The sequence below is a fragment of the Falco cherrug genome, chromosome Z (genome assembly GCF_023634085.1).
Source record: "Falco cherrug isolate bFalChe1 chromosome Z, bFalChe1.pri, whole genome shotgun sequence".
Lineage (NCBI taxonomy): Eukaryota > Metazoa > Chordata > Aves > Falconiformes > Falconidae > Falco > Falco cherrug.
In genome coordinates, this window is record NC_073720.1 from 56551043 (window position 1) to 56575039 (window position 23997).

General features: G+C 37.4%; 1 protein-coding gene across 3 annotated transcripts in view; it reads left to right on the forward strand.

Annotated features, from left to right (window-relative positions):
• Window positions 1-23166, forward strand: part of LNPEP (leucyl and cystinyl aminopeptidase) — a 67169-nt gene extending 44003 nt beyond the window's left edge. For all 3 annotated transcript variants that reach the window (XM_055699002.1, XM_055698999.1, XM_055699001.1), the window contains 13 exons: window positions 177-331; window positions 687-800; window positions 2921-3052; window positions 5893-6024; window positions 9385-9545; window positions 12086-12174; window positions 14063-14243; window positions 14992-15148; window positions 16549-16733; window positions 17438-17599; window positions 18440-18580; window positions 19584-19665; window positions 20633-23166. In XM_055699002.1, the coding sequence (XP_055554977.1) occupies window positions 177-331; window positions 687-800; window positions 2921-3052; window positions 5893-6024; window positions 9385-9545; window positions 12086-12174; window positions 14063-14243; window positions 14992-15148; window positions 16549-16733; window positions 17438-17599; window positions 18440-18580; window positions 19584-19665; window positions 20633-20764 (1823 nt within the window). In that variant the 3' untranslated portion in view covers window positions 20765-23166. The remainder of the gene's footprint in view (window positions 1-176; window positions 332-686; window positions 801-2920; window positions 3053-5892; window positions 6025-9384; window positions 9546-12085; window positions 12175-14062; window positions 14244-14991; window positions 15149-16548; window positions 16734-17437; window positions 17600-18439; window positions 18581-19583; window positions 19666-20632) is intronic.
• The last annotated feature ends 831 nt before the right edge of the window (window positions 23167-23997 follow it).

Genomic DNA, 23997 nt, shown 5'->3' on the forward strand with positions numbered 1-23997 from the left:
CTAGAGAAACATGGCTATAAATCTATGGAGCTTCTGTGCCTGAGATGTGAGCATGTGTTCACACCACAGGATTTAAATAATGGGGGGTTTAGGGGTTATATATAATAGAATAAGTAGATTTGAAATACAGAATTGCTTTAACTAGTTTTCAAAAGCTTCTTTGGAATTTTTTCCAGATCTGGTAGCAATTCCTGATTTTCAGTCCGGTGCAATGGAAAACTGGGGTTTGATCACCTTTCGAGAAACAGCACTCTTGTTTGACAGTAATACTTCTTCAGCAAGGGATAAAAGGTCAATAACTGCAGTGATAGCACATGAGCTTGCCCATCAGGTACTACACCGGGGAGGTCATTGTTTAAATGTGGTGGGGGTTTTTGTTTGTTTGGGGTTAGTTGTCTTTGGGCTTTTTTTAAACGTAATTCTGTCTTTAAATTCACCCGTGCTCTCACTATGACTGGGTAGTGCATTGTATCTGTTCAGAATACCTGCAGGTATATTTTCTCCAGTACGACAGGCAGAGTGCAACTCTGTCATTGATGTACTTAGGGAATTGTTCATGCAATAGCATTACCCTGGTTTGGACTGAACTTGATCTTGTCATGTGATAAAGCTGAAGATGGATGGAGTGTTACTGTACTAATTTGATTTTATATCTGAAAAAGAATGATGGTTTTGGCCTTTTGTAGTGGTTTGGCAATCTAGTAACTATGGAATGGTGGAATGATCTCTGGCTGAATGAGGGATTTGCCACTTTCATGGAGTACTTTGCTATGGAGGAGATTTTTCCAGAACTACATTCGGTAAGTATTTTATGTAACTACACTTACTGTACCTTTGCTAAGTTCTAATTTTTAATACTGCCCATAAAGGACTGATACTTATAAACTTACATTGAAATTCACTTTGGGCACCATTAGGATTATACTGTATCTCCTCTACTTTGGGACTTCCATTATGCTGGAAGTGGTTTTGGGGGGGGCTTTGGGGAGGGTGCTTGCTTTTGTGGATCTTTTATTTTTATTTTCTAGTAGTCTACATGCAGTCTTTGTGGTTTGTGTAGGTTAAAGCATTCTGTGCAAAACAGCAGTTGTTAAAAGGTGTAGATGTCTATATATCAAATAACTTAAAATCTTTATACAGAAAGTCCAGGCACATTGACCAAGTTTGTGTGCTTCTAGTAGACTTAGGAATCATCAGAGCTTTAGGCTACTAAATATGCCTGGAGTAACTCCATTCTTTCCATTATCGTGGTATTTGCTTGTGCTTGGATCTGTTTGGGATTCACAAATCAGGGGACCTGATATATAAGTATCATATGGTTGCACCCAATGGACTCTGATAGCACTGAGTTACTCTGATAGTACAAACCGCAGCTCCGTACTTCTCTTTACACATATGGCTGAAGGATGGAATATATTTGGTATAATAAGCTAGTGGTCATTTAAAGTTCACTGAGGTACTGAGTGACCTAGTTTTTCAAACTCTGGAAAACATGAAGGATTCAAGCTTGATCTTTCCAAGAAAGGGATAGGAGCTACTGCTGTAAAGCATCCCTGTCACTGAATACAGGCAATGAAACAAAGAATGGTGGAACTAAATGGAGGGGGCAGTGAACAGACTAATTTTGCATCCTGGGTAAGGGTATTTCCTAGGAGAGGAGATACCTGGGCTCTGGAACCACCTTCGAGGAGTGTTTGTGATTTGCATCAGTTGTGGAATTAAAAACCTGACATATACTGACTGTTTCCTGCTTGCTGGATTGCGTTTTTCTCAGCATTCTGACAGCAGGTTTTGAGTTCTTCATTCACCCTTGTTACTGCATTAAGAAACTTGGGTTGCTAACTTTGTTCGGTAGAATTCTTTCTTGGAGATGGGTGTTTAAAAAGTTTTTAATTTGGCCTAGCTTGGTTGTTGAGTTTGATGGCCACTGAAAGTGTATTTGTATAGCTATTCTGCTTGTTGAGTGTGTATGTAGTGAAGGGAGGACACAAAACTAGTCTAGTGTTTTGACAAGGACATATCTAACACCTGTATACTTAATTCTGAAAGGTGCCTGTCAAGGTGCCTTCACCAACATCTCATTTCACCACGTGGTGATGCCAAAATGTGTTTTGGTTAAAAAAAAATTAAAAAAAATAAAAAAATTAAAAAAAATAAAAAATCACTCAGGACTTCTGCATTCAAGAAGAATAGCTTTAAAATTTTTAGTTTTAAAGGGTGTCTTCGTTGTACCATACACAGATCTTACCTTTTTATTTTCTTTTTGAACTGTACTGTATAGAGGAAACTGTACGCAGAATTGTTTGCTCAAGTCTTCATGAAATGAAACGGATAAATACCAGTACAATCAGCTGCTTTTCAGTGTTTGGTGTTGTCTTGTTCTGGTAACAATGTATTAAATTCATGTATCTTCATTCTAGAAGAAAACAACGAAGATACTTTGGTACTAGGATCACTAGATAAGGTGGTGTTTACATTCATACAAACATCACTATAGTGAGTAATTTCCCAGGACTTAATGCTTTAATATTAAAGCATATGAAAGAAGCCATGCTTTTGTATTCCCTGCCTCCTGTAAATTATCTGAAAACATTGATGAGCAAAATCTGAAATTTGGTACATACTTATTTAGTAGGTACATTTATTTACCCTAGTGCTAATGATGAAGTTTCCTGAGAGAGGACCTTAGGGATCTGGACAGTGATGGAAACTCAGGAGTGAAGTTCCACTGCTAAAATGCGGCAGGGAAAAAGTAGATTTTACAAATGCTACCCTGACAACGTTTTTGCTGCCTCCATTGGCAGGAAGGCAAGCAATGGCATGTTAGACCAATGGAAGAGGAAAGCAGAGACAACTTTTATTATTCTGCTTACCGTGTATGTTTTAGTGTCTTAGACACTTATAGATGTTTCTCTTTTAGGATGAAGATTTCCTTAATTTAATTTTCAAGGCTATGATGAAGGATTCATTGAATTCTTCACATCCAGTTTCTTCTGCTGTTCAGTCTTCAGAGCAAATTGAAGAAATGTTTGATGCACTTTCTTATATCAAGGTAACTTTAAAAATATTTGGAAAATTATATATTAGCCATTGAAAACATGAATGTGGAATCCTGGGTAAGTAAGCATGTACTGACAGTTGTTTGGGGGTGGCTTACACCTAGCACATACAATGCACGATCTCTCAATAGTGTTTCTGAGCATCTACATAGCTTTTAATTAGGAAAAAAATATGTATGTGTATTTGTGTCCTTACATAGTATCCTTCTGCTTGGTGCACACTTTCAGGGTGAAGTAAAATACTTGTGAAGATGTTAAGAGGGGACTAGTAGGTGAAACAAAATAACCAGTTAGACATACATTCTTTTTCTGATAGCAGACTGTAACAACTGCTTAAGAAAAGAGTAACAGCAAGGCACTTACTGAAGCAAGCCCTCCTTTTTATATTCTCTCTACTTCAAAACCCCAGTGTTTTAGACTTCCTGAACTAGTGGCTTGCACCTGGAATGTAAAATCATTTCACTGCATATTCTGGTTGTCTGTAACTTAATTATGATGTCTAGTGAGGGTTGTGTATGAGGTTTATGTTTTTCTTAAAAACTTCACAGTGCCTCACTGGAAAATGCATGAGAGCGAGTATCTCTATTTGACACATTTTCACTGATGTCTTGAGATTAGGTAGTTTGTCCTGTGATTTTGGCAGAATTGAAGGAAAGCCTTTTATATCTTTTGGATTAGCTGTAATTTTTCCTCCCACTGTCTGTGTATGCTTGTACTTTCATCTAATTAGAAACCATGGGAACAGCTAGTGCTTACTAGAAGATAGTCAAATACTACATCTTTCTCTGCTCAGTGGAATGCATTTCCCACAGCTGTCTTGGCTTGTCCCTGTGATTTCTTTTGCAAGTCTCAACTGTTCAACACATGTTGTCTGGCATCCTTCAGTAGTCTGAGGTGCCAAACGGACCTACAATAATGATGTGCTTCCATTTATTTTGGTCTCTTGTTTTCTGAACTACAAGAACAGAGATGTGTAATTTTCAGCTTCCCTTGGCTGTGAGATGGATTTGGTTTCTCCCCCTAAGCAGTATCTCAAAAGGCATGGCTGTTGTTTCATGCTTCAGAGTTGCTGTCTCAAGTAATTCCCTTTTTGGTGAGCTTCTGGAAGCTATGCATGATGCATGATCATCTCTGTAGGCAATTAACTTTAGAGGTAATAATTCTGTCACTGTTTGCCTGATCAACACTCCTCTGTATAATTTTAATGGAAATACTCCATAAGCGATTGGGCTGGAGTTTCAGTCAATTAGTAAAGCATTACATTTGGAGTGTTACTTTATTGCTAATAGTAAGTATTTGCATCTTCTGAATAAAAAGATAGCAACCTACATCTTTGAGTTTAGCAGTTAACGAACAGATGTTTTGCCCTTGCATTGTCCAGAAACAAGGTTTTTCATGGATGCTTTCTATGTTTCAGAGGCTTTCATTGCCTAGCTCTTTATTCATGCATGCAGTCTTTGTATTCCGCTACTCTTGGCCCTTTATCTTAGCTAGCATTCATGGCAATTTGTGTGGGAAGACACTTGCAACACGGTCCCTAAGCAGGTAAGGGTGGTCTGTTACTGAATTGTACAGCTTTCTTTATTTTACTATACTACCAACTGACACAGATTAGTAGGTGGCCTCTACATTTTACTGTCTGGAATAGGAATTATTGTACAAAATTATTTTTAGCCTGGTTGTTTTGCAGACTATCTGTAAACTTAACACTTAAAGGTGGGACAACAATCCACCTGCAATAACAGTGTTTGGGAGGATATGACCTAAGAAGAAGAAACTAATAGAGCTATAGGTTAAGTACAGATACATGGCAGAGAGGAAATTATGACATTATTAAAAACTATAGTAAAGGGTATTCCTGCAGTTTCATGAATAATTAGATTAACCAGGCAGCCTTCAGTTTCAGGCAAGATATTACTTAAATTCCAAAACTTGAATTTGGAATGTGTAAGAACCATACATGCTTTCATTAAATCTGCCTTTTAATTTTTTCTTGATCCTTTCTCAGAAGTAGTACCAAAAATATAAAGCGCACCTTTAAACATTTCATAAGCTGTGGCTGCTTGTCTGCATTCACTTGTACAATATGCAAGTCCTCAGGCAATTTATTTATTAGTGGGTGTTACAGAATTATTTCTATGGAAAGAAAATGGCTTTCAGCTGTGTTTAAAAAAAACAAAACCCACCACCTTTATGTTTACACATTTGTGGCCACTTTGATAATAGAACTACTCATTTACTGCTTTTCTTAACAAAGCATGGCTATATTTAAACAGTGTCAAAATACACTTGGCCTTCTACAGTCAATTGCAGCCTACTAAGTGCATCTCATCTTTTTCCTATGTTTTTAGTTTTTTGATACAGCTGCAAACCATGAGTGTTAAATACTGTCTCACAAATATAGTCCTGTGCTATACAGAAGAGTATTGCTGATGAAATACAGCAACCAGCAGACACTTATCTGTAAGAAGGCAATATTTTTTGAGAAGATGTTAATTGGAAAAAATGTCAAGCTCTCTTAGCCTGTTTTTTAACTATTCTGAGCCTTTGAAATATTAAATTTTTTTTTTCCCAAATCATCTGGGAAAAACTTTCAAGCTGTACTAGCCTTTTTTGTAACTTTATTTGAAGTTTATGAAATACTGAAAGAAATATTTTTCCAAGGCAGCTGAGTGTTAAGGTAATTATCCAGATGAGATCATTTGGGATAAAATCTGCCAGGTTATGAGCTATTCTTGTAGTGTGAAAGAGCTGTAACATGCCTATGCTTCAACAAGTTCTGTAACTTTAATTTACCAATCCTTTTTCTTTTTTTTTTTTTTTTTTCCTAAAGGGGGCTTCACTTCTTATGATGCTGAAACACTTCCTCACTAAGGATGTTTTCCAAGCTGGCATTGAGGTATATTTGCATAATCACAACTATGGATCTGCCCAGAGTGATGACTTGTGGGACAGCATGAATGAGGTATCATCTTTGATACGTTGTTCTTGTTTTTTGACTTCTCTGTGTTGTCAATTTTGATTTATTTCCTTGATAATAGGCTTAAGTTAAGTACTCTGAAGTTCTTGCTCATCATAATCCAAAGTTCTGTCATATAGATATGGAGATTCCTGTAGCTTCTGGGACTGCACTGAGTATCATCCCAAAAAAGCACTGGAAGTGGGTATGCCCTACTATGCGTATCTACACATGTGGACATGTCAGTGTATATGTAGCCTCTCTGGAGTTGCATTGTTAGTGTTTAAGACCAGAATAAAAATAGTCATCTTAAATGCAGGACAAAACTTTACTTTCCATGAATAGCTGAATCCAGCCTCTGTAGAGGTCTTGGGATACTCTCTAGTAGTGTAACTGTTTCAGTGATAGCTTCTGTTTCAACAAGTGGTGCTGGAATTGCAGAAAAAACAGATTGTAGGGGACAATTTGGTTCAACAGCTCTCCAATGGTAAGGCAAGCATAGGGCTGGTTCTGATTAAAGTGAGTTGGCAGGAGAGAGTTAGGGAGCGAAAAAAGCAAGGGCACTTTGTGAGAGAGTAGGGAGAGCAAGGGGGAAAGTCAACAAGCTGTGGAAGCTGGGGAAGGCAGCAGCGGGCATTGCTGGCTGCATCTCATTTTGTGCCTGAGTGTTTGGTTTGTTTTGAGATTTTCTTGCACGTAAGCGTTATTGCTGTTAATTTTGTGTTTTCACATAGCCTACACTTTTGCATGCTTTCATAGTCTCTTTTTCCAAAGACTCATGGTCTAGCAGGACCGGACTGGAATTACAATTATTTAGTTTACATTTGTGCTTTTATTATTTTACTTCTCTGAGAAGGTATCAAATTTTCTGCAGTACTTTCTTTTTCTGATTTTCACCTGTTGTCTCTCAGAATTTACTGAAATCTACTGTCCCTTTGTTTTAGTATTCTTTCTGTCATAATAATTTTCTTTTTATGTCTTGAATTCTTAGTTTCTCTTGCTTTCTGATAGTCTTTCACATTCAGATTCTTAGCCAGACTCTGTTGTTTAACAGTCAAATCTAGACAGGCTGCATCTCTGATTATTTTCTCTGCCCTTGGTATCAAAACTTCATCCATTCTAGGGACTTGATGGAAAGTCTTTGATCAATAATATCTTCATGCAGTAGGTGTCTGAATAATTAAAATTATTGAACTAGATGAATCTGAGCTTATACAAAATATTGTGTACCTATCTGATCTTTGAGTTGACTGATACCATTATTAGGGCCCTTGGACTTTAGCCAGTGAGATACCAGATCTGTTAAAAGTTTCTTTCAGAGTTTTGCTTCATAATACAAAAAGCCATGTCTCTGTCTGACTTGCTGATTCTTCTCCATTTTAGATGCAAATTATTTCACTGTCTTCCTTATGACAATTAAACCATTAGTATTATCATGTATTGAGATCTTTGATATCCTTTTTGGTTGTTTCCCATATTTCTAGTAATAGTAAAAGCAAATCTGTTATATTCAAGAAATTGACTGGCTTTTTTTTGTTTTGCTCACATTAATTATGCCTAGGCTGAATGTGTTTGAAAATTCCAACTGTAAAAGTGGCCTTTTCTTTGATCATGAATTTTTGCTGTCCACACAGCAAAATGCACAATCATTTCTTAAGTCTTAACCTTCACTGTGGAAACTGACAATCAGAGTGAAGATGAGAAAACTGCATGTGAAGTAAAAGAAAAATCTGTAACACAGCAAGCAAACTTGTTGTATAGCTTGCCAAGAAGGAGGAAGGATAAAGTAATTTTCGTGTTTCACTTTCATTGGAGTTAGGAGCTCCTGTTCAAAGAAGATATGTCAATAAAATCAATTAATGTCAATAATTTTTTGCTATTATGAAACAATGAACCTATAACTTCTAATAAATTGGTTTTAATTTCAGGTTATTGGGGAGAGTTCTATTTTGGAATAAAAGTATTCCAGTGGAGCAAATTTAAAATGTACTCATGTCTCTGTACAGATTGACACAAATGTTTCTGCCAGTCCTTAGGTGGCTCACAATGTTAGCAGAGAAAGACTTAGATGCAAAACAGGCAAGCTGACAAGGTGCAAGTAATGGACTTAATTGGTTTTCTGATCTCTTCACATTCCTCTCATCTTGGATTTGGGGTTTTTTTGTTTGGATTTTTTTGGCTGGCTGGCATTGGTCTTACAAATTTCTTGATGATTTCAAAGTGTGACAGGAAGGAAATAATAGATAGTGGCAAAAGAGAGCGAGAGCATGAATTTGTCCGATCTTGGGCAATTTATGAAGAGATTTCATAATGTAACATTGTAGTAACAATGATAGCTTATGATAGCGAGATGGAAGAAGAGGATTTAATAGTGGGGTTTGGGAGTATGTAAAAAATTAAAACCCATGTAGACTCCAATTTCTATAAATTTCAAGCCTGTGATAGAGAATTTCTTCCCTGGAATTGAAATTTCTACTTAAAGTTTATGCTAGTTCTCTACATAAATAATGTAGTATTTTCCCATGAGGTTAAACTGGATATGTTATTGTTGGCTTGAACAAAGAACAGAGTGCAGTAAGATGCTGATGAGGTAAACTAGAGAAAGACAATGGTATGGATTGCTCAAAGGTAACTGTAACTTGAGTAATGATGTATTAATTTCCTTATGTTCCTGATAGCTCCTAAAACATATTTTTTCAAGTTAGGTGACATACTGTTTTTTTCAGGTTGGATGATCATCTCTGCTAATAAAGAGACAGTCATATATAGGCATTGTAAAGTACTTGTCCCTTGGTGGGATGTTATAGTACAAACAGTTCCTGAAAGATTAGAAGTTGGAGTTTAAGCTATGCAATAGCTGGTAAGTGGGAAGAACTGAAAAAAAAGAAAAAAAAAAAAAAAAAAAAAAGAAGAGATGAGGTATATGTTGGTTTTGTTGTACAAACACCTTGGCTTTAATCCAATTCCTAGTATTAATTTCAGAAGTAAAGTAGGTCTTTAACCCGAAACACCCACTTAACATCAGAATACCAATAAGGAAGGAGAAAGGGTAGAGGGGAGCCTGGGATCTTACTGTAACCTTCTTTTCTGTAACATTCTTTTCTCCAGTTTCATGATGTACCAGTTCAATCTACCTGATGTTTCCAGTTTGTCTTTCCACTGCTTGGCTAGGACTCCCTCAGCTTAAGAAAACAAAACCTGCTTGCTCCCCTGAGTTGTTGCTTATAAAATTTACAAGCTCAATGTCAAAGTGATTGTTTACAGATGCAGAATCGTGCTACTACTTACTTGGTAAATTAAGGATGAAGGTTTAAAAATGTTCTTAATTTGCTTTTTGCTTGTTCCATTATGATTTTTTTATTACAGATTACCAATGGGACACTAGATGTAAAAAAGTTGATGAAAACTTGGATTCTGCAAAAAGGATTCCCTTTAGTCACTGTTGTCCGAAAGGGAAAGATTATTTCTGTACAACAAGAGAAATATTTGTATCGTGTGGAACCAGAAAACTGGACATCAGATGCAAGGTTATTCCCTTCTTAATACTTTTTAATCCATTAAAATTTACCTGCAGATGTCTTTTTTGTATCTTGTACATCTTTCTCACTTGTATTCAGGGGTTCTAGTATTTTCTTTGAAAGCAGATAGTAGTAGAGAATTTGGCGCAGAAATTTGTACATCTAGTATCTGCCTGAAGATCCATGTCTGTTTCCAGCCAAGCAACTGGTAAAAATTTGTGGCATCCTTTGTAAGCTGAGTTTCTTATTTGCATCCTTTCCTGAAGCTTTTGTGCTTAAGATGATGAGTTGTGGTAAATAGTAGAATGAATTCTTCCATTTTTTTAATACCAAAAGGCAGATCTCACAGGTGAAGTTTTCTTTTATTTCAGAAAGTTTTGTGTGGTTAATAAGAAGCTGAAAAAAGGTGGGCTGCAGAAGTTACAGGTGTCTTGCTTTAGAACCTCTGCTCTTTACTGCCGAAATTCAGTGTACATTTTGGGCTTTGTTAGAGAAAATTAGAGAAGCTTTCTTGGGTAAAAATTTTAAGATGACACTGATGCATGACAGCTGATGGCTGAAAATATAAGAGAGGCAATATCCATTGTACCAAAAACTAAAACAAAGTACCTATGCAATTACCGAAGAAGCAAAGTTGTAGCAGTTGCTAATTGTAAAAATTAATTTAATGCAAATATGTCTTATATTATAAACCTTACTGTATTTTGTAACAAACCAAAATACATGTTTGAATCCTTTTGAGATTTTGGTAGTTTTATTCAGTTATTTGAAGCCTTAACAGGAACTGAGTCCTTTACATCATCTTGCAGAATCAGGCCTGTGAAAAGAATTTATCTCTTGAAATGTTGGGATTTACAGGGCTTTGTTTTATATTTATTATGTGGATGAAGGAAAACAATGTGTCGTTGAAAGGTAAAGAAGAAAGGAAGGATTGTTAGGCTTAATTATTCTTTTTTTTCTAGTCAATGTCAATTTGAGGAGGGCATTAAAAGCTTTTGAAGAAGGGTGCTCTGTGTGAGTCATGTGCAGAAGGGGTCCCTGTCAAAACTGGAATGCGTATGTGCAGCTTGTTCCACCTCACTCAAAGTTGTATTTTCTCTAAATAGTCAAGTCCTTATCATCATGATGAGCCACCTTAGCATTTATTCTTCCAGCTTGCAGTTCACTTGAGACAGTCTTTGTGGTATGCAAACAATTATGGTTTTTATTACTATGATTTGGATTTTGAGTCTTGTATGTGAATTAACATAAATTGTTTTTTTTAAAAAAAACAATCAACTTGTAAAATTTCATGAAGACAGAACATTGGACTGAGGTGAAAATAATACTGGCTGAATGTCTGATGCAGCCAGAGATTTCCTGTCCATATGACTTTGGACAAGCTACTTAGCATGATGAAACTGAGGAAGAAGTACTAGGAAATGTGGTGTCCCTCAGAGTTCCATATTGGGACTGGCCCTGTTTAATGTCTTCATCAGTGACATAGACACCAAGCTGTGTGGTGTGGTTGACATGCCTGAGGGACAGGTTGCCCTTCAGAGGGACGTGGAGAAGCTCAAGAAGTGGACCCATGTGAACCTCATGAGGTTCAACAAGGCCAAGTGCAATGTCCTGCTCCTGGGTCAGGGTAACCCTCAGTATCAATACAGGCTGGGGGATGAAGAGATTGAGAGCAGCCCTGCGGGGAAGGACTTGAGGGTGCTGGTGGGTGAAAAACTAGACATGAGATGGCAATGTGCACTGGCAACCCAGAAAGCCAACAGTTTCCTAGGCTGCATCAAAAGAAGTGTGGCCAGCAGGTCAAGGTAGGTGATTCTGCCCTTCTATTCCACTCTGGTGAGACCTCACCTGGAGTACTGCATCCAGCTCTGAAATCCTCAGCACCAGAAAGACACGGACCTGTTGGAGTGGGTCCAAAGGAATGCCACAAAAGTGGTCAGAGGGATGGAACACCTCTCCTGTATGAGGAAAGGCTGAGAGTTGGCATTGTTTAGCCTGGGCAGACATTTTAATAGGACCCGTAGTGATAGGCTGAGGGGAAATGGTTTTAAGCTAAAGAAGGATAGATTCAGACTAGATATAAGGAAGGGATTGTTTATGATGGGAGTGGTGAAATGCTGCAACAGGCTGTCCAGAGAGGTGGTAGATACCCCATCACTGGCAGCATTCAAGGTCAGGTTGACGGGGCTCTGAGCAACCTGATCGAGTTGAAAATCTCCCTGCTCACTGCAGGGGGGGTAGAGTAGATAACATTTAAATGTTCCTTCCAACCCAAACCATTCCATGATTCTGTGAAATTTTCCCACTTCTCAACACAGTGGGAATAAAAAAATAATTACTGTATATGCTGTATATGTATTATTTTATCTATTCTGATGATATGTGTCAGATTTATACTTTATCATTTTACACATTGTGCAGTGGTTCTAATACTAATAATATATCAAAATACTTAAAAGTTAAAAAAACCCACCCAAAACAAAGAAACAAACCCATCAAGACAAAAAATGTGTGTGTAGTATGTCAGTAAATATTTGTTTCCTTTGCAGTTATCTGTGGCATATCCCTCTCACCTACAAAACTAGTAGCTGCAACTTTACCCATTGTACTAATGCATATTTACTGGACCAAAAGTCAGGTATGTGACTCAAAACTTTAGTAGCAAGTTACTTATGTGTTACAGTTTACTGATGTTTCTGAGTGCGCACTTGTGTAAGACGTGATGATGAAGGCATACATAATACAAAAAAATTACAGAGATATGGAGACAAGCAATCATTAAAAGGTTGGTTCCCTATAGCATTATATGTACAAATAAATGGCAGCAACTGGGGCAGAAGCACAGGCCTGGAATTTGTAAAACCCCATACTCTCTTCATCCCAGTACACATCCTTTAGAGAGTGAGTAATGGGAGAGTTGCTTTGCCAGTGTACTGAAATGTGAGAAGGTCACTTTCCACTGAAATATGATTTATTGCAACTGAAATGATTAAGTTTTTGAGAATGCTGTTGTAGAACTTGAAATGCTTAGATCTTTTCACATAAACTCTTTTGGTTTTGCTGCAGCGGCTAGTTTGAATCTTAAATTGCTAGTCTATGGGGTTTTGTTTATTCAGCTCTGTTTTTTTCCTTGCCAGGTGGATAGTTACTATACACCAGGGGTCTTCAAGCTATGGCCCGTGGGCTGGATACGGCCCCCCAGGGTCCTCAATCTGGCCCCCGGTATTTACAGACCCACCTGCCCCCCCCTGCCGGGGCTTGGGGGGTGAAACCAAGCAGCCGCAGATGGCTGCCTGCCACTGCATCCGCGCCGGCCCCTGGTTAAAGTGTGAGGACCCCTGGGCTACACTCTTATGTTGTATTGTGCTACAATCACTTTGGCTATCTCTCCACTGACTTGAATAGGTTTTTGCATTTTATTGAAGCAGGTCTGACTCATCATCTTATGTCTGCTGATGAATTTTTTTTTCACCCCTGTTAAAGAGCATTTAACTGGCAATTATTTTTAATTCATAAACTTATCTTGCACCTCTGCTTTTGGAAATAAAGCTGTACAAATTTTAAATCGAGTTCTTAGAGCTGATCTTGAAATTTTACTGTTCACTGATTTTTGTGAACTGCCACCCCTCTAAAGTGACTTTTGAAGTACTGTAATTAAAGGAGATAATTTTGGTTTATGTCATTCTGACATTGGTTTTACAAAGCCTTCATGGTATTCCTGGCCTTTTTCATTTGAGATAGAGTTAAAAAAAAAACATTATGACTTATCAGAATGGAAGAACAAAGCTGTTCAATTGAATGTGTTCTTGATCTTACTAAAACTAATAGGTAAGTAGCCTGATTGTATCATTTTTATTTCATCTTAAATCGCCTTGTTAGTGGTCTTATGTTGATCAAACCAATTCCTCACTGACTGTAGAAACTTGGATGTGGAAGATAGGAGTAGGAGAGATGTACAAGAGAATTTCTAGTAGTATAGTTACTAAATTTCAAAGGCATTGTAGAAGCTAAGTAAATTGACATTTTTGGCAGTAGTTATAGAATCAGTTGAAAGGAAGAACTTTTCCCCCAAACCTCTCTTCTTGTATCTAGTTGACTTTGAAACTAGAGTGTGGCCTCCTACCTCTTTAATGCTGTCTCCATTTCTCTATTTCTTTATATGAAGTGTGTAACTGCTTTTTTTATATATATGAAAGTGGGCAGAGAGGAGATGGGGTTGTTTGAGAGGAGAACTGGACAGAAGAGAAAAATAACTGCACTAAGTAACGTACGTATGGATACAACTCAAGGCAGATTGTGATACTATTCATTCAATCAGATATAGGAGGAAGGAGGAAGTACAACCTGGAATTTTGGAGCGTTCTCATGGAACCTTTGTACTGGCTATTCCTTCTTCACAGCAGGGGGATCTAGTGGGTGGAAAAGGATTTATTGACTCTCTGGAACTGGTCTGCTTTATAGGTTTGGATTTGAATGAAATGTTGCTAAATGTTTGTTTCTACTGCTAACTGATTGTCTTCCATTAGCTGTCATTGAACTTCCGGAAGAGGTGGAATGGATAAAATTCAATGTGGACATGAATGGCTATTACATGGTACACTATACTGAAGACTGGAAAACACTGATTGATTTGCTGAAAAAAAACCACACAGCTTTGAGTCCTAAAGACAGAGCCAATTTGATCAACAATATCTTCAACCTTGCAGGGTAAGACTTTTGTATTGGAAAACATAGTTTATATGTGTTTAAAGTTTTTTTTCCAAGTAAAAGAAGATCAGACTTGAATTCTAGAGGAGGCTGCTTCAGAGAAGTTTTAATTCAGTCTATTAGCCTATTGAAACTCTTCAGCATTCACTTTTTTTTTTTAAAGTTATTTCACTGATTCTTCCATATTGTTGCTATATGTTATTTCTCTGTTCTTTATAGCAACATCCATTTATTTTCATCACAAAGAGCCACATGACAGCTTCCATTTCTGGAAAATACTGTTTTCTTTAGTGTCTGATAGTCTGCCTAGCAGACTATTTTCCTGTACTCTGTTGATGACTATGCTCCACTTTAGAGAAGAAGCTATTTTCTTCTCAAATTTTTACTGGCTCCCTCTTTTCTTTCACCACAGCCATCAGAGCAGGTGAGGCTGAGCGGTCTGGATGGCCTCTTTGACAGCTGCTTCCTATCTGAGTACCCTTAGTTATGATAAATATTCGCAGACATCATTGTCACACTTCCTTATCTATCTTCATTTTTATGAATTGAAGACATGGTAGTGGCCATTGTTGGTTTGTTACTGTCTTACTAATAATATAAAAATCTCTACATCTAAAGTGTTTCTTAGTTCCTCCCTCTATTCACCTATCCCTCTGTTAATGTAATGGAGAACATCACTTCTGATCTTGTTTCAGAGAGTGTTTTTGTTTTGGAAGCCATTTTAATGTTTGTATTCATTGACCTATAGTCTAGGAAAAGTGTCTCTGGAAAAGGCCTTTGAACTGATTGATTACCTTAACAAGGAGAACAGCACTGCACCACTCACTCAAGCTCTGTTTCAGCTGAGCCTTATATACAGCCTTTTAGAGAAAAAGGGTGAACAACTACTGGCAGCACGAGTCATGGTATGGTTTAGTTTTATGTAGTTTTCTGTAAATTTTAATTTGAAATAATTAGCCGTAATGTTCTTTATAATTTTTAAGTGTTGACTGTTGAACATATTCAGTAATTTCAGTACTTACGTTGGATGAGGATTCTAGACAGTTGCCAGCCTTGCCTGCTTTTGTGAAGTAGCAATGACCTCTTACTGAAATGCAAAATTTTTGGGATCTACTTCCTCTTGTGCCCTGCCCCCTCCCCAGTCCCTCAATGTTTTATAGGGAGTGTAATGCAGTGGGAACACAGTGGTGTCTGGGGATTTGCTATACTGGCTGTAAAGGTCAATGTAGTACAGGTATGTAATTAAACAGAGTCCATGACATTTTTCTAGTACAGAAAATTTATTCCCAAAATTATTGGAGTGGCTGGAGATCATAGATCTAATTACTTTGTCTAAAGGTAGTGGGAAAAATATTTTCTGTAAAAACAGGAACACATGAATGGTTGTCATTGTCCCATCCAGCTGTGCGATAGATTAACAACATACAGTGCTATAGACTTAGCAATGAAATCCACAATGTAGCCTCAGTTCTTGCTGAGGAAATGTCTCTCATTTCTCTGTTTACCTTCTTAGTATGAAGCCTCCTCTCCATGTTCATCTATGGGTTTAAAATTACCCTTGCTGCTTTACCTTATAGAATGTCAGCAAAGGGATTTAATTTAGAAAGAAAATTATTAAACGATAGATAAAATAGCAGGTTTTTTCTTCATACTAGGTAAGGGTAATTAGTCAGTGCTTAAGGAAATTTATAAGAAACAAAAACCCCCACTACTATAAGAAATTTCCTTATTTAGTATTTATTCAAAGGTTTTACAGATCCAATGTGATACACAGTCCAAACTACAGTTTGCAATGGAGTGTCTATGTTTAAGTTCAAGTGTTTCAGCTGGGGTGTGGGAGCTGGTCAGGCACCTACCTAACTGTGGTTTTGGACCATGACAAAACTGCCAACATGTAAGGGTGTTCAGTCTACAGGTGAAAGTCAGTTTGTTTGTGCTCAAGTGAAATGTAGTAACTGTTACTTGATGGAGTTAAAAGTAGTTAAACATACAGGAGATGTAGTTAGTTGAGATAGTAAGCTGACGGCGTGCAAGTCTGAACTGTAACTTGGAGTAGTCTTCTGTTTGCATGTGCAATTTCAGATGTACACTTGGCCCATCTTTCAGAGCTGTGTGGTATCTGATACTTATTCATCCAGATAAGAAATGGTTTATGTAAATTGGGATAGGTAGATGGAGAACGACTATGTTTTAACTTCCATGGTTTTAAAACTTTACTTTTGTTTTCTTTTTTTAAGACCAGTTTTGCATATAAAAAATCCTCTTAGAGAAAATTAGCTATTACTAATAATTTTCCCTCCTATAGTATAGAATAGAGCATCTGCTTGGAGATAAAATTGATCAACAGCGTTGGACAGATGATGGGACCCTGTCTGAACGAGAGCTCCGGTCGACACTGCTAACTTTTGCCTGCACCCACAATATTAGGAAGTGTAGAACTACTGCCACTGAGATGTTTGAGAAGTGGATGAAGTCTAATGGAACAATGAGGTACCACAAAAACTGGGCTTTCACTTCTTTTATTTACCTGTTTCCCTGTTACCTTGCCACCATAGTTTGGGAGAAAAAAACCCAACAAACAAAACAATCAAACAAAACAACCCCCACACCACCACCACCAACTGAATATTGATAAAGCACTTCATTCTGTCTTCGACTGTTCCTCATGTAGAAGTAATTGCTGTTTTCAGATGAAAGGGAGAACTAGTCCTAGAATTTAAGACTTTGTCTGCAGTTTCATTAAGTGTGACTGCGAAACCAGCCACAGATTGCTTCCATCTGCATTTCCTAAGGTGCATGCTCAAGGAGGATTACTTAGCAATGTCAAAGCATACTTTTTTTATCTTGCAGAACTCATTCTGTTCTGGATTCCTTGCATTTTGAGCCACAGAAAATTACTTAGATTTTTGTATAATTTACCCTGCTTTCACGTGACTAATATGATTTGTTTTTTCCCAGAAACTTGAAGTACTAGATTGGCATGAATTCAATCCAGCACAAACTTACAATTGCTACAGAATTAAATTGCTCAAAAGACAGCCATTTCTTTCGAGCTAATCTTTAATTTTGTGACTTACTTATTTTCTCAGATGAGCATTTTCATGCCTCTCTTTTGGTTTTTTGTGGGTGGTTTTTTTTGTTGTTGGTTTTTATTTGTTGTTTTGTTTCATTGTTGATTTTGTTTTCCCCTGTAGTCTGCCTAGTGATGTTATGAAAGCCATATTTACAGCTGGAGCCAAATCTAGTGATGGCTGGGAATTCCTTCTGAAGTTGTACGCCTCTACGCTTTCTGAAGCAGAGAAGAGCAAAATGATTGAAGCCTTGGCCAGCACAGAAGATGTCAGAAAGCTAATCTGGTATGAAGGAGCCAGAAAGCTGTATGCTCTGTAAATGAAAAGTGTTAAAATCTTCTTTGGAAAAATGTATTTCCTTTTTTATATTATTGAAAAAATTTCTGATTGCTAAAGAAAATCTATCCACATGTTTTGTATAAGCTTCCATACAAATATAGAACCTGGTATTTTTCACTTTAAAATAATTTGCAGAACAGAGTAGCTCAAAAGGCCAAATTCTGAATATGCATAAAGAGGAAAAAATTGAAAAAGTTTGGGAATGCAAAATTACAGATTTTTGGTAAAAGTAACAAAATTGCAGGTTGTTCTATGGAGTCTTAAAAGATTGGTATATCTTTATAACCAAGATAACTAGTTAGGTTTTGATTTGTTTTGAGTTCTGTCTTTCTCCCTCTTTTCCTCTCTTCTTTCTCTGTGAAATTCTGACCTTACATTATGCTCCAACACCTCTCCATAGACCAAACCGCAGTACTGCATGAAGGACACCAAGGTTGTCTGGCTATGTGTGATTCTTGTTACAGCTTTCCTTTCTAAACATTTCAATGTATAATGTTTTCTTTTACAAGTCCTTAGAATTTGCTTCCTCTTTTCCAATGACAATGAAAATTCAGGTACTTGGTTTAGAGCTAAGGTCACTGTGGTACTTGGAAACTGAAGGTAGATAAGCACAGTGGCTGTAAAATGGAGCATCAGTGTGTTCCAGATGTCAGAAACTGCTTGCTATTTGACCTATTATAGAAACTTTTCCATCTAATTCAGGAGTATCAGAAGAATCATGTGAAGATATGAACAGAAGCTTTTTCCTGTCTCTCTTCATATGCTTTTTTTTCATAACTATTTTAGGTTAATGCAGAACAGCCTTGAAGGAGAAGTCATCAGGACACAGGAGTTTTCACATATCATAGCAACTGTTAGCCAGAGTTTTCCTGGGTATTTGCTGGCCTGGGACTTTGTCAAAGAGAACTGGGAAAAACTTACACGAAAGTAAGTCTTTTGATGTAGCTGAAACTTCACACTCACAGTGGCAAAGCACCTGTTTGTTTCTTTCAAACACAAGATAATAAATAGTTGGATTACTGTAAGAAGATGTGTACTAAATTGTAAAGCCTGTTTTAAAATCTTATTTTACAAAATAACTTGGATCATAAACTTTGAAGTCTCCAACTGCTGATGGGACATTGGAGTCTTCTAGAGATTCACAGCAATTCTAAAAAATCTAGATTTGAATTTCTGTTGAAAGCATGCTGTCTCTAGGATGATTGCTGCGGATGCAGGATATTTATGTGGATCAAATGCATTCAAAAGTAGACCCAGGGAATTCATTTAGCATTTATTTGTTCTGCCTTTTTACAGCAATCCCAAACTAAAATAACCAAAAAATCTCACTTGCTTCGGATATACATGTTCTCCTTATGTGGCTTTGAAGGGTACCCAACAGGAGAACTAGCCTGCAAGTCTTCAGGAAGCTAACAATACGTGGAAAACTGTATTTCTAAATCCCAGTTTTGATTTGGAACTGTTTCACATTGCTAAAAACCTTCTTCTGGATGAAACTTTCTGCTCTAACAAGCTCTCAATAACCAGCACTACAAAATTTCTTTGCTTGAAATGAAACCTGGTTGCAAATTCAATTACTGTAGCATTTTGGAATACATAGCACAGATACAGGTCTTAGTATTCAGTATGGGGGGTCCTCAGTTCTTTACTATTTCAGCTGTGATAGAAGTTTGAAAATTTTCCATTTCTTTTGCTCTGAAGTTCAATTTTTAGAGTAGTAGGGAACTAGAGGCTTGGACTTCCAAAATCTTTTATCTCTTTTGAAAAATAAGATTTATAATCTTGAACTTAAGTGCTTTTAACCATTTCCAACTACTAAAACAAAACCCAAAACCCCAGCTACTAAAACAAATAAAGGTTGTGTACGTACACTGAACCTGCATCTTAAAGTCGCTCCTAGTTAAAAATAACTTTTTTGTTTGTATTTCAGGTTTCACCTAGGCTCATATACTATCCAGAATATCATTAGCTGGTCAACTTCTCAGTTTGCAACAAAGGCACATCTCCTTGAGGTTGGTGTCTTAATGTACCAGAGAGGGATATTTTCTAGTGCCAATGCTGTCTTCATGTAATTAAGGGACAAGAAAAACACAAGTTATTTCTGTCCTTAAGGCCGTTTTGCAAGGATATACATCTATTGCTTTCCCTATTTCTCACATGGCAGACAGATTCATAAACATTTGGAAGATTACATACTGAGTCTGTGGCAGAGTAACATATAGAGTTGAACCCAGTTATCTGTTTTCCTGTTCTCTGAAACACACTGTCTCCCAAAATAATGATTTGTTCTAGATAGAATTTTGGTGTAGATTTTGCAAACAAGCTATACTTTCTGTGACTCTGGAATGTGATGGAGTGCCATAAAAATTGCTTTATGTTTTTTTTGCTGTTGGTCATCCCAAGGAGCTGTTGTGAAGGTTGAGTATCAGTTAAGAGCCAGTTAATAGCCACTAGAAATCTCTGTTGTCTTCCCTAACCAGGCCTGGAAGTTAATGTGTCAAGAATGGTTTATGGTTTAATCTAACATTTTCATTCCAGTAATTTGGTAGAGATAGTTGTTTATGGTTTGATTTAGAGTATTTTAAGTGTTAGCATGGACAGTTATAATGCTAAGTGGGTGTCATTCCAGAGTGCTGAAGAGGATTGCTTATAACAATCAGTTCCTTGTCATAGAAGGAGACTCCTTTTCCAGAACTTTGAGTGCTCTGTGATTGCTCTGGGATGAGTATGATAAGTGAATGTCTGTTTATTAGTGAAATAATTTATTGAAACTGGATGAGGTTTTACTGCAGTTCCCATGAAAAATGCTTTTCTTGCATTTTGGGAACTCCTTTGAGAGGTTTGCTTACTGCATAGATGCAAATGATTCTCAGGAATGGGTTTCCTGCAACATATGTGTAGCCTTTGCTTCTGAACCTATTTGTGTGGCCAGTGTTTATTTTAATTAAATCTTTTTCTTTCTTTTCTCTTGCTATGCAGGTAAAGTCATTTTTTGAGTCAAAATCGGAGGAGAGTTCTCAACTGCGTTGTGTAAAAGAGGCAATTGACACAATTCAGCTCAATATCCAGTGGATGGAGAGGAACTTGGCAAAGCTACAACATCTGCTGTAGTGTGCGTAAATGCTGCGGTGTGTCAGCCATTTAGGAGCTCTGTGGGCAGTTGCTGTGTTTCTTTTGCAAAAGCCAGAGTGAAACCAGGCATCACTGCAACATTGTTTGCACTATTTTTAAGGAGTCTAGATAGCTCAGGGCATGTCTCAGATAATATTTTATTTTCCTTGGAGCATTTATGAGCAAGATGTAAGTATTTATTCTGAAACTGTTTTCATCTATAGACCAAACATCTGCACAAATGATTAAATATAATTTTGTATTTGAAACATATGCCCTTTCATTTGGAGCTGTATTGCAGTTTCTTAGCAGTGGGTTAATATTGACAGTTACGGTCAGAAAGACCCAGAACGAACTGTTAGTTCTTTGCAGACTGCTCCTTGGGCAGTAGATTTTTTAATGCAAAACTGTAGATGGTTTCCACATTTGTAGACACAGAAGCTGTTGTGAAACAGAATCATACTTCAGGTACATTACTAGTAGTGGATCTTATAAAATACACCAGTTTGATGTGAAATAAATAAGATTCCAATTTTGTTTTAAGTTTGAATTTTTTATTTTCACAGTATTGTTTAGGAATGATATCTTATGTTAATGTATACTTCAATGAATAAAGGGGATATGTAGTAGTATAGAAAAGTAAAACCAGGTAGCAAACACAAGTGTTTTAGAGATGGGATTTCCATAAACACTGTTGTGACCTTGGAACTTTTACTCTGAATTTTTTAGGCATTTTTGAGAATCTCATCATTAGTCATGGAACTTTAACTGATATTTCTGTATTGATCTCTGAGCAACTGCATAAAATTGCACTTTTCCAGGTTCGTTCACCTGTTAGACTGACTACTGATTTGTGCCCTCTTGACTACTGATTTTTATTTCAGCACCTGTTGCAGAGGGTCTGCAATGAATAGATACTGCAGCTACTTCATTTGGGTAAAGTTCTGGGTTCTTTCCTTGCCTGATGACTTGCATATCACAGTATAATTTGGGAACATTGCTGACTCTTTATGATGTAAGCTTTAGGACACCTTCTCATTTAGACTTTGATGATGAGCTCTTCTACCGTTGTGAAAACCTAGTGAGACAGATCTTCAAAGTCTTTTAAAGAAGAGGATGTAAAACCCCAATGTGCTACATTAGAAAGTTGAAATACCTACTGTGCAATCTGCATCTCTTTCAAAAGCAGTGAAAAAGGCCATTTTTGAGGGATAAAATGTAAATACAACACATGCAAGAGTAAATGTACCTTTTTACCTGACATCTGTTTTATTTTCTTCACTACCGATGCGCCTTTTGTACATGTATGAAAGCAGATTCAGACCTGTTGTCTTATCATTGAGTTATGTGATTAGTTATAAACTACAATGAAAGCACTAACAATTAAAATTTGTACTATTTTAATTAAGCTGATTTAATTTTAGCTACAGTAAATTCTGAAAAAGATAATAGTTTGAATCAGAGTTAAATTAATGGACTTAAATATTTGTCACAGAGTAATTCAAATTGAATGCTTTAATTTATGAAACTGCAACACTGGCTTTTTATTTGGTTAGCAGAAATTGTAAGCTATGATTGCTTAAGCCGTACCACATTTTCAGAATATCTGTGAAAACTCCTCAAAAAGAAATTCCTCATTTTCCAGCTCACATTAGTATTGCAGATGTTATTTTTAACCTTGAAATTACCAAAAAAGAATGTTATACCTTAAGAGTGTGCAAACATTTGTTTGCCCAGAAGGCCCAGAAATGAATAATTTTTACCTGCACTGAAGAAGGAACTGGCAGTATAAGCATTGAAAATAAATCATCCCCCCTTAAAGTTTATGGAATTAGAATTGTAATGAAGTATGTTCTTGGAATTTTTGTACTGCCGTGTGTTATGACTTCATTTCCCTCCTTTTTGGAATCTACAGAAATATTAGTTCCATCTTTGCATATTTATGTGTGTGTATATATTCATATCATCTCTTTTTCTTTCTAGCCACTTCATATTAAATGAGAAGTCAGTAGTAAACTTTCACTTTTCTATCCCTTCTGTCCCCTCACATGTGTTTGAACTCATCCCTGACTGCAGTATTGAGGTATATAAAATTCAAAATGGAAGCTATAGAGGAAGATCCCATCTTCCTTCTGATTTCCTCTGTGGAATTTAAAAAATTTACTATTTTATTCAAATGCTTTAATGATTATTATGAGGAAATAGCATGGAGCTGAGTTTTAGACAACAGACTGTACCAAGAAAATCTGAAAAGCTGGGGAGGTTGAGGAGGGATTATTGAATAATTTTTGTTTTACTATTTGTTACATATGCGTACTTTTGCTATATTAGTTGTAGAGTTTTTAAAATTATTTTTCTGTAATGGAGTCTCTGACCCTATTAAAAATTGTGCTGGAATCCTTCTTCCGTGAGAAATGCTTAAATATACTCCTCCCTTTTTTTGTGTGCTGGGAACTAATGAAGACGAGAACTGGTGCGGGACAGCCAGCCATTGCTGACAAGGCTACGTTTGGGGTATGGGCTGAGAGGAGGGTGAGGGTCAGGAAAAGGGTTAGCATTTGGTGCAAGACAAAGTGTATAGCTCCAGTGCTAGCGGAACCATGAAAAGTCTGGCTGCCAAGGGAAGGTGAGGGCTACTAAAAGCTTTCAGTCCTGGGCACTTTTCCCAGGGAGCCACAGGTCACAGCATCCCTGTTGTCCCTGGGGTCTGGCTAGGGTTAGCGTTGGGGTGAGGCTTAGACATAGGAGCAAGACAAAGAGCAGAGCCCCGTTGTCTGTAGGGCTGTGAAGGCTGCCGAGGGAAGGGGTGGGCTGCCAGAGATTTCACTCCTGGCTGCTTTTTCCTGGGGGCTGTTGCTGGCAAGGTTCTGTTTTGGGCATGGGCTTAGGGTGGGGTGAGGATCAGGAAAAGGGGTTAGGTGGAAGCCAAGGAGCAGAGCCCCGGTGTTAGCGAGGCTGTAAAGAAGCTGCCGAGGTGAGGGCTGCCAAAAGCTTTTTCAGTTCAGGCTAATTTTGCCTAAGAGCTGTAGAGTGTGGTATGCCGTTATACCCGGGTTTTGGTTCAGGTTAGTGTGATGGCAAAGCTTACCCATTGGTGCAGGACAAAGCAGAGACCCAGAGTTTGTGGGGCTGTGAAAGAACAGCCAAGGGAGCAGGAGGGAAGTCCAAAGCTTTTAGTCTAGGGCATTTTTTTGTTCGTGGATACTGTAGCTGGCAGCATCTCTGTTGGAGCT